This window comes from Tachyglossus aculeatus, chromosome 2 (genome assembly GCF_015852505.1).
Source record: "Tachyglossus aculeatus isolate mTacAcu1 chromosome 2, mTacAcu1.pri, whole genome shotgun sequence".
Lineage (NCBI taxonomy): Eukaryota > Metazoa > Chordata > Mammalia > Monotremata > Tachyglossidae > Tachyglossus > Tachyglossus aculeatus.
In genome coordinates this window covers 9,904,361-9,922,838 of record NC_052067.1, presented here as the reverse complement: position 1 = coordinate 9,922,838, position 18,478 = coordinate 9,904,361, and the positions used below count along the sequence as shown (strand labels likewise).

The window sequence follows — 18,478 nt, the reverse complement described above, 5'->3', positions numbered from 1 at the left end:
TCGCACCCAGAACTCAGGGGCAGGAGGACAGCACATTTCAGGAGCACACGTACTTCTCGACCCTGCAACGTTACTTCAAGCCCTTGTTTATCTCTCATCCTTACGGAAAGTCCAAAGTGTCTAGTTTAAGCATTACTGAATTCGCTACCCAACTTTCAATCCTTAACTGCCTTTCGCTAGAAGAAGAAATGTGATACGATACCAAGAAATCGTGCTTGTTGTCTGGCCGGAGAGATTTGAATTGAGACAACGAGGCAGTCATATTAGATGATTATTTTATTACCATATATTATTATGCTTTACAAAATTTGACTTGAAGACATGAAGAGTACTATAAACCATATCTTAAGGCACTGCATGTCATGTGCAGTCAATAGCAAATCGGACAAATACAGGTCATGAAAACGTTTACTTAGAGTAATACTGCTTAACACTAGTTTATAAGAGCCTCTGACCCTAATTTCGGACAATTGAAGGCTTTGACCATCAGAAAACTGATCATTCAGAAATGCTGGGTTACAAGGCTTTGACCATCAGAAAACTGATCATTTAGAAGTGCTGGGTTACTTTATAAGTATGGTTTGGTGTAGAAAAGAACAAATCAAACACACCACCATGATTCTGGGTTCATTACAGGCTCAAGCTAATGCAGAAAACACTAACAAGCTGATAGTTTGCACATGGTATAAAAATAAAATCACTTATAGTAGAGCAGTACGCTAGTAATACTGCATGTCTGGCACTTAGTGATGTGGATTAAGGTGTGTTCGGTTTAAAAGAACTGATTACTCTTAACCAGATATATTCTAGTTATATATATTTGTACATGTATATAACTGTACAATATCCCTTTAAACCTTTTAGTTTTACAGTATCTAAATAGTTGATTGTCACACATTCACAATCTCATTCATAACTGTATAGTTTCTTCCACTAATCGTACACTACAAACTTGACATCGGATGGAAGGTAGTCCAGAAAATGCTTTAGGCTAAGGCCTTTAGTGAAAAATGTTAGTGGAGAAAGAAAACAGCAATCCAGACCTCTGCCTCAAATCTTTAGTGATAGTTTGTGCTACAAAACGAGGACCGTATGTTTTAGACAATTCACTTTTGCATCTTCTGATCCAGGGTCCAGGTGTGGGCCGTGACTTTCACACAAGTTCATCCTAAATTCCATGGGAAAAGTCTGACATTTGTTATGCTAGATCTTCATTTTGAACTTATTTGGACCAAACAGGATGGGAAAATGGATGGCTCTGCCCTTCAAAGACCCATTTCATGCAGCAGAGAATCAAATGGGGGCACACACAAAGAGTAAATGGCACCCGGCTTTCTCCCCTGTTGAGGATGGTCCAGTACGGAACCTGCTGCATCTAGCAAACATCCTTTATGTCCGAGGGTAAGGAATTCCAAATTTGAACAAACTGTACCTAAATTTGTTAGAACACTAACTTCAATGCAGGTGTATTTTTGACAGTTACAGCATACAAAACTCAAACTTTGCGGGGGGGGGAGGGTGTGTGTGTATGTGTGTGTGTGTGTGTAGAAGGCATGACTTGTGATATTTCCAAATGAACATTTTAAATATTTTTACAAATGACAACTTTGTTCATTACATAAACTACACTGCACAAAAATCTGCAATAATTTGAACATGTACAAAAGTCTGTATTTCACTTAGAACAATACACTGCACCAAACATTGGTGTCTTCAATTCTAACAATCCTCAAATATGAGAAAAAAAAAACAAGTTTCCACTGTTCTAAAAATGAAATTTATAAATATCATAAAACTGTAAAGAGCTGAAAAAAATTTTAATTACAACTTGAACAAAAATCTCGATATTGGATTTTTGTAAACAAAAGCTAACCGTTCCTCTTTGGAATCTACTTCAAAAAGTATGATCACTATTAACAGAAGCTCTGTGTCCCCCTCAAATTTGAAAAATGCAGCTTAGAACTTTTGATTGTCACTTAAAATTTTTTATAAAAGGAAATCAATACATCTTTTCCCTTTGACATTGCCCAGATTTAATTCTTGGCACTTTTGGCATTCGTCAAGGAAGATATTTGCATAGATGTGCAGGCTACCTAGTTTTACTATTTTTTTTTAAAGATTGACACTTCAACAGAAGAAAGGACATGTCTAATTAGTTTTTAAACATACAATTAGTTAAAAAAAACCTTAATTTCCTTTCAAATTAATCTTGGATGTTTAAGCTGGTTTTAATGGGCAAGAACAGGCCAAAAAGCATGGGTGAAATTTGCCCAAACCAAGACCCTAACGATGTAAAAAATTTTTCTGGACAAGGGACTCTGCCTCATTGTTAAATGAATGAGTATCTTTTTAAAACATGCCTGGGCTGAAATAGGTAGCACAAGTGAGAGGCACTTAAGTCATCGGGGAAAGAGAAATGCACTGAAATGTTTATATCTAAAGATTTTGTTCTACCCACATAAGAGGCTCTTAAAATACAGGCAATAAGGTTGACCCCCCAAAATTTGAGGAAAAAGATTTAGAATACAATGAATTTAGGTGTGCTACCGAGTCAAAGTATTCCATTTTTCCAAGTAGAAACAGTTTAAACGTGGAAAATCCTCCCACTTGCCGGAACGTTCATTTCCCAAAGTATACACCTGTGTTATCTTGTGCTTTACAGCATGATGCAAAATGCAAGTACGAGTCATACCGCAATAGTTCATTTTTCAATTTGAGTGTTACGTGCATACTTTCATTTATCATTTTCAATTCTTCAAAAAAAAACCAAAAGACGAAATACAATTTAGGGTTGGGATTACAGTGCAAATACATCGATCCCCTCAGGTATGCCCCACTGATGCCCCACATTCACAGTTTTCTTTTTGTCACAAGCAATCTCCCTTCACACGTGACTGCGAGCAGCGTTCCAAACCCAAGGCGGGAGGGCTTGCGCTGCCTCACAGGAACCCGTTAGAGGCCAAGTCTGGAAAAGGGCTGGGCTCTGGTGCACGGTGATGACCAAGTGACTGAAGCTGTGCGGTCGTCTGAGCGTTACTGAGGCCGTTCAATTGAGCTGGATAGGCTTCATTTAATATTCCTCGGCTTAAACCATTCTGGAACTAGAGACAATGAAATTGCATTTAGAAGCGGTCTTTCTTTTAAAACTTTTAAAAATATCAAGTGCTACGAAAGGAGCAAAATGGCCCTCATCTTAGTAAGGAAAAACAAAGTCGTCTTTTCGAGAAATTCCTCTTGCAGAGAGCTCTCTCCTTTTTCAATTTCCCATCTTCACCTTGGAGGCAATTTGTAATCACCTTGTCTTGCCGCTACTTCCAGAAAGAGACACCTTTCTGTAAATTTAATTTCCCTCGGCTGCAGGAGTCCCAGACTGAGAAGGCATTAGATCTGATCACTGGGTCCTTACTTGGAGACATCTTGGCCTGGTTTTCATAGGAATGTTATTCATGCAGCCTTTAATCAATCAATGGTATTCTATTTATTTTATTTTGTTAGTTTGGTTTTGTTCTCTGTCTCCCCCTTTAAGACTGTGAGCCCACTGTTGGGTAGGGACTGTCTCTGTATATTGCCAACTTGTACTTCCCAAGCGCTTAGTACAGTGCTCTGCACACAGTAAGCACTCAATGAATACGATTGATTGATTGATTGATTCAAACTACTGTACTGAGGTACTTGGGAGAGCATGACAGAAACAAGATGCATGAGAAGCTTACATTCTAATGGGGAAACTGGACAAAGATTATTCACCACTAATGGAAGCAGATGAACAAGGATACAAGTAGTAGAGTAGTAGGAATCAATTGGATATTCAAATAGATACACATATGTACATAAGCGCTGAGGAGAGGAGTTGATCCATTAATAGTAGTAGTGGTAGTATGTTGTGTTTGGTAAGGGCCTACTATGTGTTATGCACTGGAGTAGAAACAAGATAATCATTACAGAAGCAGCATGGCTCAGTGGAAAGAGCAAGGGATTTGGAGTCAGAGGTCATGGGTTCAAATCCGGCCTCCACCACGTCTGCTGTGTGACCTTGGGCAAGTCACTTAACTTCTCTGAGCCTCAGTTCCCTCATCGGTAAAATGGGGATTAAGACTGTGAGCCCCCCCGTGGGACAACCTGAGCACCCTGTATCCCTCCCAGCGCTTAGAACAGTGCTTTGCACATAGTAAGCACTTACCAAATACCATTATTATTATTATTATTATAGTGGACACAGTCCCTGACCCACAGCAGGGCTCATGGTCTAAGTAGGAGGGAGTAGGATTTAATCCCCATTTTAAAGATGAGGAAACTGAGGCACAGAGAAGTTATGCAAATTGCCCAAGGTCACACAGCAGATAAGTACCAGAGCTGGGATTAGAACCCAGGTCCTCCGTGTCCTTGGCCGATGAGCTTTCCACTAATAATTGTGGTACTTATTAAGTGCTTACTATGTGCCAAGCAGCACTATGCGCTGGGGTGGATACAAGAAAATCGGGTTGGATGCAGTCCCTCACAGTCTCAATGCTCATTTTACAGATGAGGTAACTGAGACCCAGAGGAGTGAAGTGACTTACCCAAGGTCACACAGCAGACATGTGTAGGGATTAGAACCCATGATCTTCTGACTGGCAGGCCTATGCTTTATCCACTAGGTCAAGTTGCTTCCCTAAATGCTAAGAGTGGGTGCTGAATTGACATGACTAACGTGTTTTGAATCAGTTGATGGGAGGGGGCAGATAGGGAGAACTTTATTCCGGCAGGTTGGTGTGGAGAGGAATTTCAGGGTTAGGGAAAGAGTCCGAGCCGAAACTCGGAAAGTGGGAGAGTCAAAAGGGAAGTAGAGTTAGAAAAGCTTGGAAGGAGCAGAGTGTGGGCTGGTGAATAGCTGGTGAAGGAGGCATTCATTCATTTCATTCAATCGTATTTATTGAGCGCGTACTGTGTGCAGAGCACTGTACTAAGCGCTTGGGAAGTACAAGTTGGCAACATATAGAGACGGTCCCTACCCAACAGTGGGCTCACAGTCTAGAAGACTGTCTAGGCAGTACGTAAGAGTTGGCAGACACGATCCCCTGCCCACAAAAACTGTTTAGGATGATAGAGTTATTGATAAAATTGGAAAAGCCAAGGGAGAAACCAGTTTAGGAGATGAGAATCTCAGTTTAAGACATGTTAAGTTTGAAGGGCTGATTCCATTTCCGAATGGCAATGTCCCAAAGACAAAAGGAAATGCAGAACAGCAGCATGCCTTAGTGGAAAGAGCACAGGGCTGGGGGTCAGAAGACCTGAGTTGTAGTCATTCATTCATTCATTCACTCAATCGTATTTATTGAGCGCTTACTGTGTGCAGAGCACTGTACTAAGCGCTTGGGAAGTACAAATTGGCAACATATAGAGACGGTCCTTACCCAACAACAGGCTCACAGTCTAGAAGGGGAGACAGACAACAAAACAAGTAGACAGGTGTCAATACCATCAGAATAAACAGAATTATAGCTATACACACATCATTAATAAAATAAATAGAATAATAAATATGTACAAATATTGTGCTAGAATGATCTCTCCCTTAATCCCTTGCTCCGCCACTCGTCTGCCTTGGATGGATCACTTGATTCCTCTGTGTCTCGGTTACTTCATCTATTAAATGAGGATTAAGACTAGGAGCCCTATGTGGGACAGGGACTGTGTCCAAGCCAATTAGCTTGTATCTAACCCAGCACTTAGTACAGTGCTTGGCACAGAATAAGCGCTTAACACATACCATTAAAAATGAATGTAGATTAGGGAGAGGTAAATTTGGGGTTCATCAGCATAGATGTGGTAGCTGAAACTTCAGGGGAGCGAGTGTCGAGCAAGACACTCTTACTCTTGTAAGAGGCCCTGAACAGGAACTGTTTAGAGGAGAGAAATGGCCCAGTCTCAAAGGCGGCCCAGAGTTGAGAGAGGACTGGGACAGAGTACAGTTCAATGGTCTTGACTACGAGGGGTCACTGGTGATGTTGGGGACTGCTGTCTCGATTCATTCATTCATTCAATCGTATTTATTGAGCGCTTACTGTGTGCAGAGCACTGTACTAAGCGCTTGGGAAGTACAAGCTGGCAACATCTAGAGACGGTCCCTACCCAACAACGGGCTCACAGTCTAGAAGGGGGAGACAGACAACAAAACAAAATATATTAACAAAATAAAATAGAATAATAAATATGTACAATAAATAGAGTGATAGATCTACACAAACATATATACAGGTGCTGGGGGGAGGGGAAGGAGGTGGGGGGGGATGCGGAGGGGGAGAGAAAGGAAGGGGCTCAGTCTGTGTAGGCCTCATACACAGTGACAGCACTAATTTCTATCTTGCCAATGAAAATCTGGTTGTGTTTAGGGTTTCTTAGCTGAAGGCTGAACTTGGGAGAAGGGGACAAAAATATGACTATAGTGTGTTGTGAAAAAAAAGTTGTTGGAGAGTCAAAGAAGGCTGTGGGTGTCTATCACCTTTAGAGAGGTTTGGACAAGAACTGGGAAGCAATGTAGCCGAGAGGATAAAACATGGGCCTGGGAGCTCTGCACTTGCCTACTGTGTGACTTTGGACAAGTCATCTCACTCCTCTGTGCCTCAGTTTCCTCAACTGCAAAATGGAGATTCAATCCCTGTTTTCTCTCCTATTTAGATTGTGAGCCCCATGGGGGAGAGGGACTGTGTCTGACCTGATTAACCTGTACATATCCAGCATCTGGACATTCGGACACCATATGGTAAATGCTTAACAAATACCATTATAAAAATGGGAGCAAGGAGATGAGCAAGACCTGGGGTGGGGGCCATGGGATCCAGAAAAGGCGAATTTAGTAGGGGGGTGACTTTAGTGTGTTAACCCCTCATGACTGTAAGCTCGCTGTGGGCAGGGAATGTGTCTATTGTTGTATTGTTCTCTCCTAAGTGCTTAGTACAGTCCACTGTACATAGAAAGCGCTCGATAAATATGACTGAATGATAACATTAGGGTTAAATGCTTACTGGAACCATCTACAGAAAATGTCTATTATTCCAGTTCTCCACTGTGGAGTTGACTGAAGATAAATGAGCTGTGCACATTTTCCCTATTTTCCATACCAGGAGACAGTACAGAGAAAAAGGGTTTGGGAGGAATTCTGTTTTCAAGTCCTCAGGAACTTTACATATCCAAGCCAAGACCACTGACTGGTGGCCCTTCCACTCTCATTAAGGGTGTTTCCCTTCACAAGAGGGAGGGAACTTTGAAGTAAATTAAAATTACACCCCAAAACTCTGTGAACAAATGAAATTTGATGCTACCGAAGCATATAAAGCCCCGTAATCCTCAGCTTGTAACTTCAAAGCTTTTCCTAAAGCATACACTGTATAAAAAGTGGTTTTCCAGCTCTTTTATGAATACATGCTTTGGAATGCGATGCATTTTGTACCAACAGGGAGCTTTGTTGTGAATGACTTTCAGCGTTTCCCATCAAAGTCAAATTAAGGCACAGAAGAGTTTTCAGAAGCATGACATGGTGCCTCCAAAATGCATCAGTGTCTCCAGAGTGAATGCCAAGCCTTGGGATGTTGACTTTTTTTTAGGGTATTTAAGCACTTACTACATGCCAGGCACTGTATTAAGTGCTGGTGTAGGTATGAGCTGGTCACGTTGGACACGCTTCCTGTCCCAAATGGGACTCACGGTCTTAATCTCATTTTACAGATGAGGGAACTGAGGCACAGAGAAGTTGAGTGACTTTTCCTAGCTCACATGGCAGACAAGTGGCGGAGCCGGAATTATAACCCAGTTCTTTCTAATGCCCAGGTGACATTCTTATTCTATTCATCCGTCGATGGTATTTATCCACCACTTACTATGTGGTGGACTAAGAGTTTGGAGGAGAGCAATCCAATAGAGTAGGTAGACATGATTCCTGCCCAGAGAGGAGAGGGGAGGCAGATGCTACAATTAGAGAAGGATGTGTTTATAAGTGATGTGGGGCTGGGGGCAGGGGTTGAATGAAAGGGTTTCAGGGGTACAGACCCAAGGGCTGAAGTGATGTAGAAGGAAGGGCGAAAGAGGGACGTGACGGTCTAGTCAGGGAAAGCCTACTGGAGGAGAATGTGACTTTAGTACGGCTTCAAAGATGAGGAGCGTGATGATCTATCAGACATGAAGTGGGGAGGAGTTCCAGGCCGGAGGGAGGACTCGGGTGAGGGGTCGGAGGTGAGAAAGTTGAGATGGAGACACAGAGAGCAGGTTGGCCAGAGCCGAGCGTGGTTTGTGGGTTGGATTGTAGTAGGCGATCAGCGAGGTCAGGTAAGAGGGGGGAAAGGTCACTGCTCCACTAACGAGACCTCTGCAAGACCCAATCGTCCTCTCCTCTTCACAGTGCACAAGCAGTTTTAGAAAGCAGCAGGCTATAGCACGGAGGTAGATGGGAGAATCCACCTCAGTGACAACGACTGATTGTGATGTGACTGTATTCTGAAAGCCTGTGGAAAGTAAACCAATTTTATGAGGCGGGTCCACATTGGAAGTGAGGGTTTCCCTTGAAAATTAATGCTAGGTGACATTGGTCTGATTGAGTGTCCCGAAGCTGATTCTAGTTTGTGAAGAGGCAAGGTGGTTCAGGAAGGGACAGTCCAGTGACAACTGGGAGTCCAAGTTCTGAGGCGTAGTGGATAGAGCACCAGACTGGAAGTCAGAAGGTCAGGGGTTCTAATCCCCGCTCCGCTACTTGTCTGCTGCGTGACTTTGGGCAAGTCACTTTACCTCTCTGTGCCTCAGTGACCTCTTCTGTACAATAGGGAATGAGATGTGACCCTCATGTGAAACAGGGACTGTGTCCAACCTGATTTGCTCATATCCACCCAAGTGCTTAGTACAGTGCCTGGCATATAGTATAGTAGGCACTTAACAAATACCATCATTATTATTATTTGACTCTGTGACCTTGGGAAAAGTCATGTTCCTAATTGGTGCTGCAGTGCCACCTATTTCCGTCCTTTTTCTTAGCATAAGGCTTAGAGTGTTTAGCAGCGTGGCTCAGTGGAAAGAGCCTGGGCTTGGAGTCAGAGGTCGTAGGTTCAAATCCTGGCTCAGCCACTTGTCAGCTGTGTGACTTTGGGCAAGTCACTTAGCTTCTCTGTGCCTCAGTTACCTCATCTGTAAAATGGGGATTAAGACCGTGAGCCCCATGTGGGACAACCTGATCACCTTGTATCTTCCCCAGCACTTAGAACAGTGCTTTGTACATAGTAAGCGCTTAAAAAAATGCCATTATTAATTAATTACTCACATTCATTCATTCAATCATATCTATTGAGCACTTACTGTGTGCAGAGCATTCTACTAAGCCCTTGGAAAGTACAATTCAGCAACATAAGGACCTGGGTTCTAACCCTGGCTCCCCTCCAATCCGCTGTATGACTTTGAGCATATCACTTAACTTCTCTGTGACTCAGTGACCTCATATGTAAAATGGGGATTCAGACTGTGAGCCCCATGTGGGACAGGGACTGTGTCCAACCCCATTTGCTTGTATCCATCCCACGGCTTAGTACTGTGCCTGTCACATGGTAAGCCCTTAAATGCCACAATTATTATTATTAATACACAGTTGTCTCCAATGCTCAATTTGTCCCCTTGTTCATTCCTGTGGAGGAAATAAAGATTAATTTTCTAAGTAGCCACGGCAACATGGGCCAGGATAGGAAGAGGGATAGAGCCAGAGTGCCACAGACATGCAAAATCTGGCATAGGGAGAGGAGGGGCTGATGCAGGCCTATGGAGATGTGTGAACTCTGAGGTAGGAAGAGAAGGCCGGGGTGGGGGAAGTTTACTTTAATTCACTGAGTCCCTATTTTTTGCAGTGCTTGGGAGAGTATAATAGAAGAGATGCAGTTTTAAGTGCCTTTTTTTTAATCTTTCTGTTCCTTTTCCTCTCCCCTTTTTTCCTCCTGTTCCCTTGATTGCTAGGCTTCATTCCCCACATACTAGCCCCTCCACTCCTTTGGACTGCAGAAACTATGCAACAGGTGGGGCAATTATGCAGGTACATACGGCTATGCAGGTACATACATGCACTGCTGCAATGCCGTCACTTTACCTGTAATGCAGTTGTTCTGTTCTTCTAGAACTCACACTAAAGAGAAAAACTGTTTTTGTACCCTGGCTTTAACAACCAATACACGTGTTCGGCCCAACTTTTTCTTTTGATACCCCATAACACTGTGACTTTTCTAGCGATGCTTTTCTTATGTGAGCGTCCCTGGGCATATATGTGAAGGAGTCCCTGTGGGAATATCTTGGACGTGCATGGGAATTTTAAGGGGAAGTTACTGCACCTATGTGGGCAGGGAGGAAGGGAAGAAAGAAAAGCCTGCTTGTGTGCATCTTTGGGTTCACAAGTCTGAGTGTGACTAGAGAACTGCTCAATGCAGCTACTTAAAAAGAGGGGGGAAAGATTAGTGGCCGTGGCTGCCAATTGACCTTTCACCTGCTTTGAAAACAGGATTCCCTCACTCCTGAAAGGTCACTGCTCCACTGACGAGACCTCTGCAAGACCCAATCGTCCTCTCCTCTTCACAGTGCACAAGCAGTTTTAGAAAGCAGCAGGCTATAGCACGGAGGTAGATGGGAGAATCCACCTCAGTGACAACGACTGATTGTGATGTGCCTGTATTCTGAAAGCTTGTGGAAAGTAAACCAATTTAATGAGGCGGCTCCACATTGGAAGTGAGGGTTTCCCTTGAAAATTAATGCTAGGTGACATTGGTCCGGCCTTTTTTCTGTGTTGCGTTCTTTATACACTGAAGCGTTGGCAGGAGGACGCACGGCAACTCAAAAGTAACAGATGGATTTAAGCACTTAGTACAGTGTTCTGCACACGGTAAGTGCTCAAAAAAAATAATTGATGGATTATGTTACTTGGGTCATGCGGCACATCGGCATCATTTGGCACTTTTCAAGGAGGTCCGCAGAGAACCTAGTGTTTTAGTACTAGGAATGACATTCATTCCTACCAGTGTGGGAACTGACATAAACCAGTGGGGAAGTACAACAGTTGCACATGACAATTTCCCTGTCCACAAGGAGTTTACACTCTAATAATGGGAGTGGAGATTCCTACTTATTCAGCCACAAGGCCCCCTCCACACTCCCCAGGTTAGAATCATTATGGGAAAACTGTAACTGGTTAAAAAAACCCAAAAAAATCAATCCTCACCTTATTTAATAAGGAGTGTGGGGCTGAGACCATGGGGTTGTATTGCATTTGATCGACAGTGGCAGGCTGAGGTTCGGACTGGCACTGGAACATAGACACAGCACCGGCATAGCAGGGCTGAGAGGTGGCCATGGGCGGCTGTGAGTTCAGGTCACACTGCTGGCCCCCGGGGACTTGCTGCAAACAACCGACGTAACCTCCTAAATCGGTAGTCCCAGGGTAGGATGAGTGTTCGAAGTTTCCCACCGGGAAGTCCAACGGGGTAAAGTTTGCAGGTGGGGGTAGAATGGGTGGCGGCTGATTGTAGGGGATAAATTCCTGCCCACAGGCGTAAGATGGGACTTCGGATTTGTAAGGGAAGTCCTGAGGAGGGCCCTGCGTGTCTGAGAAAGCGTACTGTTGGGGTTCTTGGGCGGTGAAGGGAAAAGGCCTGCTCCCGGAGGGGCACCAATTGGGAAACACGCCGTTGACTTGCATGTGCTTCATCCTCTGACACAGTTGTTGCTGCTGCTCCACTGCTTGTTTCTGCTGCAGCTGTTCCTGTTGCAACCGTTCCTGTACCATGCAGCTAGAGTTGGGGGTCCCGGGGGGCGGCTGCTGGAAACCCGAATACAAAAACGAGGATTTATTTAAAGACTCCTGAACGTAGGTCAGGATCTCATCCGTTATGTCAATGTCGCCGAGGTCATCCCCCCGGGGAATTTCGGCTCTAAAGAACTCCTCATCCTGCTGCATGTGTTTGATGTCTTCAAAATCAATGCCCAGGTTTTCCATGATGTTGTACAGATCGCTGTTTTTGCTCTCCGCGAAGAGCCCCTCTTGGTGTTGGCCGTCCGGAGGGCGTTCGGTTTCTGGAGGGCGCTCGGTGGGCTCCCGCTTCGCGACATTTCCGTCGCCCACTGGCACTAGGTCGTCCTGCCAGTCGCTAGCCAGGATACGGCTCAGTTCGTCCGGCGCCGCGTTCAAAAAGCTCCTCTCGAGGGGGAGAGCGCTGGGAGCCGGAGGGCAGAGGTACACGGACTCATCTTGCCTTAGCATGGCCCCCAGGAGGGAGCTGGGGTGAAGGGACTCTGAGTTGAGCGTGGATTTGGCGGCTGGCTCCTTCGCGGTGCCACCTTTCATCCGCACCTGCAGGGGATCCATCAGGGCGGGGAAGGGAAAGGTCACTTCGTACAGCACAGCCTCGCCCGTGGCAAACATGAAAGGCAGCTTCAAGTTTCGCTTTCGTAAATGCTCCATTCCTTCTTCATCTCTGAAATAACATTGAGGGAAGAAAGAGGCCTTCAGCCGCGGTGAGATTTCTCACCTTTAACAAAACCCAGTTTTTAAGAACAGAGGCACTTGAGCGCAATCTCTGGTTGAGAAAGAACCAGAAGAACGGCATATTCATGTTGAGTTCCCTGCAGAAAAATCAATATTGTGTCTTGGGGGTTTGTATTTGGGTTTGTATTTGTATCGTACTATTCTATTTTATTTTGTTAATATGTTTTGTTTTGTTGTCTGTCTCCCCCTTCTAGACTGTGAGCCTGCTTTTGGGTAGGGACCCTTCTCTATATGTTGCCAACTTGTACTTCCCAAGCGCTTAGTACAGTGCTCTGCACACAGTAAGCGCTCAATAAATATGACTGACTGAATGAATGAATATTTAACAAGTTTACTGAGGGTTTTGTACTACTATGGCAAACAGGGTCAGAAAATGTAGAGGGGATTGATCATTGCCAGGTTGATTACCTCACTCGAAGACCAGAACTTAGATTGTTTTTGTTATATTACAAAAGAACAATGCCTGCTGATGCTCCCCAAATCTTTTTTTTGTTTGTTATTGGACTGTTTTATTTTTATGTCTGCTCCTCCCCTTAGAGTGAAAACTACGTGTAGGGAGAGACAGGTCGTATTTTCCAAAGTGCTTTTACGTACAGTGCAATGTAGTGGGGTGCTCAAAAGTGCTTTTATCAAAGCAATTAAAATATGAAAGTGCTTCAAAACACTCAATCGCTTTGCCCCCTTCTACCTCACCTCTGTGATTTCCTATTACAACTCATCCCGAATGCCATACTACTTGCCGTACCTTGATCTCATCTATCTCGCTGCTGATTTCTTAGACTCCTCCTGCCTCTGGCCTGGAAATCCCTGTCTTCACATCCCACAGACGATCAGTCTCTCCACCTTCAAAGCCTTATTGAAGGCACATCTCCTCCAAGAGGCCTTCCCCGACTAATCCCTCATTTCCTCCTCTCCAGTACCCTTCTGCATCACCCTTGCACTTGGATTTGCACTCTTCATTCACCTCTCCCTCTTATGTGCGTATCCCTCATTTATTTATTTATGCCTGCCTCTTCCTCTAGACCATAAACTCACTGTGGGCAGGGAATGTGTCTACCAAATAAGCTATATTGTATTCTCCCAAGTGCTTAGTACAGCATTCTACCCAAAGTAAAAACTTAACAAACACCACGATTCTCTTATATTAAGTGCTTTCTACTACCTTTCTCAAGTAGTTCTGCCAGTGACATTATAGAATACATTATTTGTTCACTTCATTGTTCTCTGAGTTTGAAAATGATTCAACTGTTGGTATTGTTATCCCTGACCAGGGCGTGGCTGAGAGATGACTCAACATGTAGCCAACACCCAACAGTGAGTAAAACCGTCTTCCGGTTGATGGCTGCTGTCATTACTTCCAGAGCTCAGAGTGAGCCATCCCAAACAGAACTCCTCTTCCCACCCAAGCCCTATCCCCCCACCAATGGTGACTTTTCCTCACTGTAGACAACACCACCCTCTTCCATGTCACACATATATTTGGCATTATCCTCAATTCATTTCCCTCATTTAACTCTCTTTTCTGTCATCAAATCCTGTGAGTTCTACCTTCTCATCTCTAGAATCTGCCCTCTCCTCTCCATCCAAACCGTTATTATACTGACCCAAGTACTGCTCATATGCCACTGTGACTGTTCCATCAGCTTCCTCTCTGACCTCACTGGCTCCTGTCTCTCCCCACTTCAGTCCATACCTCTCTCTGCTGCCTAGAACATTTTCCTAAAAAAAATTTAGTCTCTGTATCCCCACTTCTTAAAAACCCTCCAGTGGTTGCCCATCCACTTCTTCATCAAACAGAAATGCCTTACCATCGGCTTTAAGGCACTCAATCATTCCTCCCTCTTTCAACTCACCTTGCTGATTCTCTACTACAATCCAGCCTGCACATTGCACTTTTCTAGTGTCAATTTACTCACTGTACCTCAATCTCATCTATTTTGCTGCCAACCCCTTGCTCTCATCCTCCCTCTGACCTAGAATTCCTTACCCCTCCATTACCTTACTTAGACTGTGAGCCCTAAGTAGGTCATGGACCGTGTTCAACCTAAATGTTGTATAATAATAATAATGGCATTTATTAAGCGCTTACTATGCACCAAGCACTGCTCTAAGCACTGGAGAGGTTATAAGGTGATCAGGTTGTCCCACATGGGGCTCACAGTCTTCATCCCCATTTTCCAGATGAGGGAACTGAGGCAGAGAAGTTAAGTGACTTGTCTAAAGTCACACAGCTGACAGTTGGAAGAGCCAGGGTTTGAACTCATGACCTCTGACTCCAAAACCTGAGCTGTTTGCACTGAGCCACGCTGCTTCTTGCTGCTGTTGTTGTATCTACTTCATTGTTTAGTGCAGTGCTTGGCACATAGTAAGCTCTTTATAGATAACATAATCATTGTCATTGCTATTGTTATTATATCTGACAGACCACCATTCTCCCTATCTTGAAATCCATCCTGCAATCACATCTCCTCCAAGAGACCTTCCCAGACTAAACCTTCATTTCCCTTACTCACTCTCTCTTCTGCATCATCTCTACCCTCTTAGGACTTGACAATTGCCCCATCCTGAGCTCTTCAGCACTTATATACATAACTTTATACTCTCCTATTTCCTCTATCTGAAATTTACTTCAGTGTCTGTCTCCTCCACCTGAATGTAAAAAAAGCTTCTTGTGGGCAAGGATCCTGTCTAATCTATTGGACTCTCCCAACTCCGAAAGCACGACACAAAGTAAGTGCTTAAATACCACTGATTAATGGCCATGGTGGTTTTCCAAATGGTCCTAGAACAGTGCTTTGCACATAGTAAGCGCTTAACAAATACCATCATTATTATTATCTATTGCTAATTGTCTAAAGGAGCCTTGAAATATTTTTTCTGCTTATGGTCCTTTCATTTTACCTCACGCTTGGACACATGGCTGCTGCTCTTTATACGATCCACACGCCCCAAATACGGTAACTCTGATTTTTACACCTAAAACACAAAAACGGTCTGGTTGTCTTCCTGTCTGACTTCTCACTTTCTCTCCTAGACAACTATACTATTCATGTGCACGAATTTCTCCCAATCCCCTTGAACATTTATTTGGGCCTGAAAACTTGTACTTCCCAAGCGCTTAGTACAGTGCTCTGCACACAGTAACCGCTCAATAAATACGATTGATGATGATGATGATGAAAATGACCGCTAAATAAGCTGTAGTTTCCATGAGATCTAAAAATCAAGATGATAATGTTTAGATTTAAGGAGAATCTCTGTTGTGTTCCTCTGTGAGGTGGAGAAGAGAACAGGGTTGAAAATTTCTACTTCTGCTGCTCAGCCTAACCACTTGACATCCTGGCAAACTCCAAGTGGGCTGAGGAGTGGAGTTATGAATTTCACCTAAGACTCCTTTCTATCGGAAACTTTGGATTGCTGTCTTTTGCAGGTAATGAGTCTTTGTACTTACGTAAGGGGCCGCTGAGTTGCAATTATATAATCGGGTCTTCCGTTTTTGTACACTAAGCGTGCGTTGGCTTGAACCCAAGCCCACCTATTCTCTTTGGTAAGAAGTCTGAAGACAGTCATTCCACTCTCGCCAGTCTTTATCACTAGAATCACAAGTTATATTTTTGAATTAACCATACAAGAACGATGTTTTTGGTTGAAAACGTATTATACATTATGCTATTCATGATGATTAGCCTTCACAGATACAAATAATCAAAAAAGCAACATATAAACATTCCTAAACATCCATCAAGGGATTGATTGGAAATTCAATTCAAATGAGAAAGAATACACTAAAGAAAAATGTACTTCTCTAATTGCCAGGAAGACCAATAACGATTTCATTAGTCAAAACTTACTTCAATGACGTTTTATAAAACACAGAAAGATGTCTTTACTCGGTACCCGCTTTGGTTAAAAAAATTAAGTGTGTTTATGAGCACAAGGGATATATAGTGGTGGAGAGAATGTGGGCCTGGGAGTAGGGAGATCTAAATTCTTGTCCCAGTTGTGTGACATGGGCAGATTATTTAATCTCTGGATGTCAATTTCGTCAACTGTAACAATAACATCAAGTTCCCTCTACCACCAGAATGAGGTAGGTAATATAACCATGCTTTGGAAAAAGCAATTGAAGATACAGCTATTCATTTCATACACAATCCCCAAAGCATCTCTGGGAAAGTGTCGCACATTATATTGAATATGGTTAATAGCACTTACTCCGGATATGGTTCTCAGCACAGTAAAGCATGTCGGCCGCGTGAACAAATTGATATCCAGATCCTCTCATGCATAACTCTGCTTCAGAGTATCCCAGGACAATTTTTCCTCTATCAGGGAAAATATAAATTTATGAATCAGAATAAAACAATCTTAGTTTAATCAATGAATAATCCAAATTGGCCCTATGTAGACCACCATTTGGGACGAATTTGACTGTAAAAATGAATAAGACACATGGATTTATTTGTCTCAATCTCCCTTCGGTAGGTAGAGATGGTTACTCAAATCTGAATGCAATTTAACTACTGTGACCACTTCAAATTGGGCTGAATTTCTTCTTTTAAATGGGGTAAAAAATTGCTAAAACAGCTATGCAAATTTTGCGGCTGGGATCTAAACACTAAAAGAAAATAAATGGGCAGAGAATGTGTCTACCAGCTCTATTGTACTGTACTCTCCCAAGTGCTTAGCACAGTGCTCTGCACAGAGTAAATGCTTAATACAATACTATGGCATGGAGGACCAATATTACTGTACTACTGTACTAAGCACTTGGGAAAGTACAATATATCGGCATTTGTAAACATATTTCCTGCCACAAAATTTAATTAAATAATCATGGGACTTTTGGTTTTATTCACCTTTTTCTCCATTCTAATCAAGTTGCCTTTTCCCCCTTGACTATGAACACTATGGTTCCTTCTACCCTTTCCCATCTTCCAACGTTCCTGTCTCCAACCTCCTTCAACTTTTTTCTGGACTCTTCCATCGCTCCTGTCTCCAACCCCCTTCAACTTTTTTCTGGACTCTCTCCTCTCCTTCTTTCTGTCTTCATTGCCTCTTCCCCAGCTCTCCCTGCCTTTCTGCGGCTCCAGATTTCCTTTATGAGGTCTCAGAGAGCCTTTTCCAGGTAGCCAATACCTGATTATTAATTATAATAGAATTCGCCAAGCCTCTAGACTGTAAGTTCATTGCAGACAGGGAATGGATCTGATTATTGATATATCATACAAGGACTTAGTACAGTGCTCTGCACACAGTAAGTGCTCAAAACATACGACTGAATGAATGAATTCTTCTGCTGCCCACTTTCACCAGATGCAACCTACTTGTGACACTCCTAGATTAGGACAGACCTGACCAAAAAACTAGGCTAATGATACTGTATTCAATATTTTTAAAAAAATCTGTTTGATTGCTCTAATCTAAATGTTAGGTACTGAGCATCTGAATAGCGTGTGTATTTTAGATAAGAGAAATAAATGTTGTAGGAAAACAAAACTGTTCACAAACCAGGACTTACTTGGCATCACAGCCCGTCGGAGTGAAGTCTAATTTGTGCTTAGTCCTGAAGATGAAATTTTTAGTTCGGATTTCTAGTATAGATGGAGGTTGAAGCGGAGTTGCTACTGCAAACAAGGCCAATTGTGGGGCAATTGTGGTCCCATCCTTCCCTTTCTTGTTCTGCCCATGCAGGAATTTTAGGCGTCCTTGAAAATTCATAGCCTTCAAAAAGAGGGAAAGCCAAGTTAGGATTTGAAAAATGGAATAGCTACAGGAAAAAAAGAGAACATGCTTCTGTGCACACATGCTTATGTGGCATGGGGGAGAAGAGGCTTAATCAGCCTGCTCAAGGTTTGATAGTAGTTTCATCCTGAGACGAACTCAGCTGAGCTCCTGTAACTCAACATCAGACAGTGTGTCATTTTTCCCCCCTCTCTTCCT

At 43.2% G+C, this 18,478-nt stretch overlaps 1 protein-coding gene across 1 annotated transcript in view; it reads right to left on the bottom strand.

Annotated features, from left to right (window-relative positions):
• Positions 1-268: 268 nt before the first annotated feature.
• The window catches only part of AHR (aryl hydrocarbon receptor), an 82,679-nt gene continuing 64,469 nt past the window's right edge, over positions 269-18,478 (bottom strand). The window contains exons 7-11 of the mRNA XM_038767699.1: positions 18,057-18,259; positions 16,751-16,860; positions 15,987-16,128; positions 11,213-12,464; positions 269-3,101 (exon numbers count right to left, since the gene is read on the bottom strand). Coding sequence (XP_038623627.1) covers positions 2,940-3,101; positions 11,213-12,464; positions 15,987-16,128; positions 16,751-16,860; positions 18,057-18,259 — 1,869 coding nt within the window. The 3' untranslated portion in view covers positions 269-2,939. The remainder of the gene's footprint in view (positions 3,102-11,212; positions 12,465-15,986; positions 16,129-16,750; positions 16,861-18,056; positions 18,260-18,478) is intronic.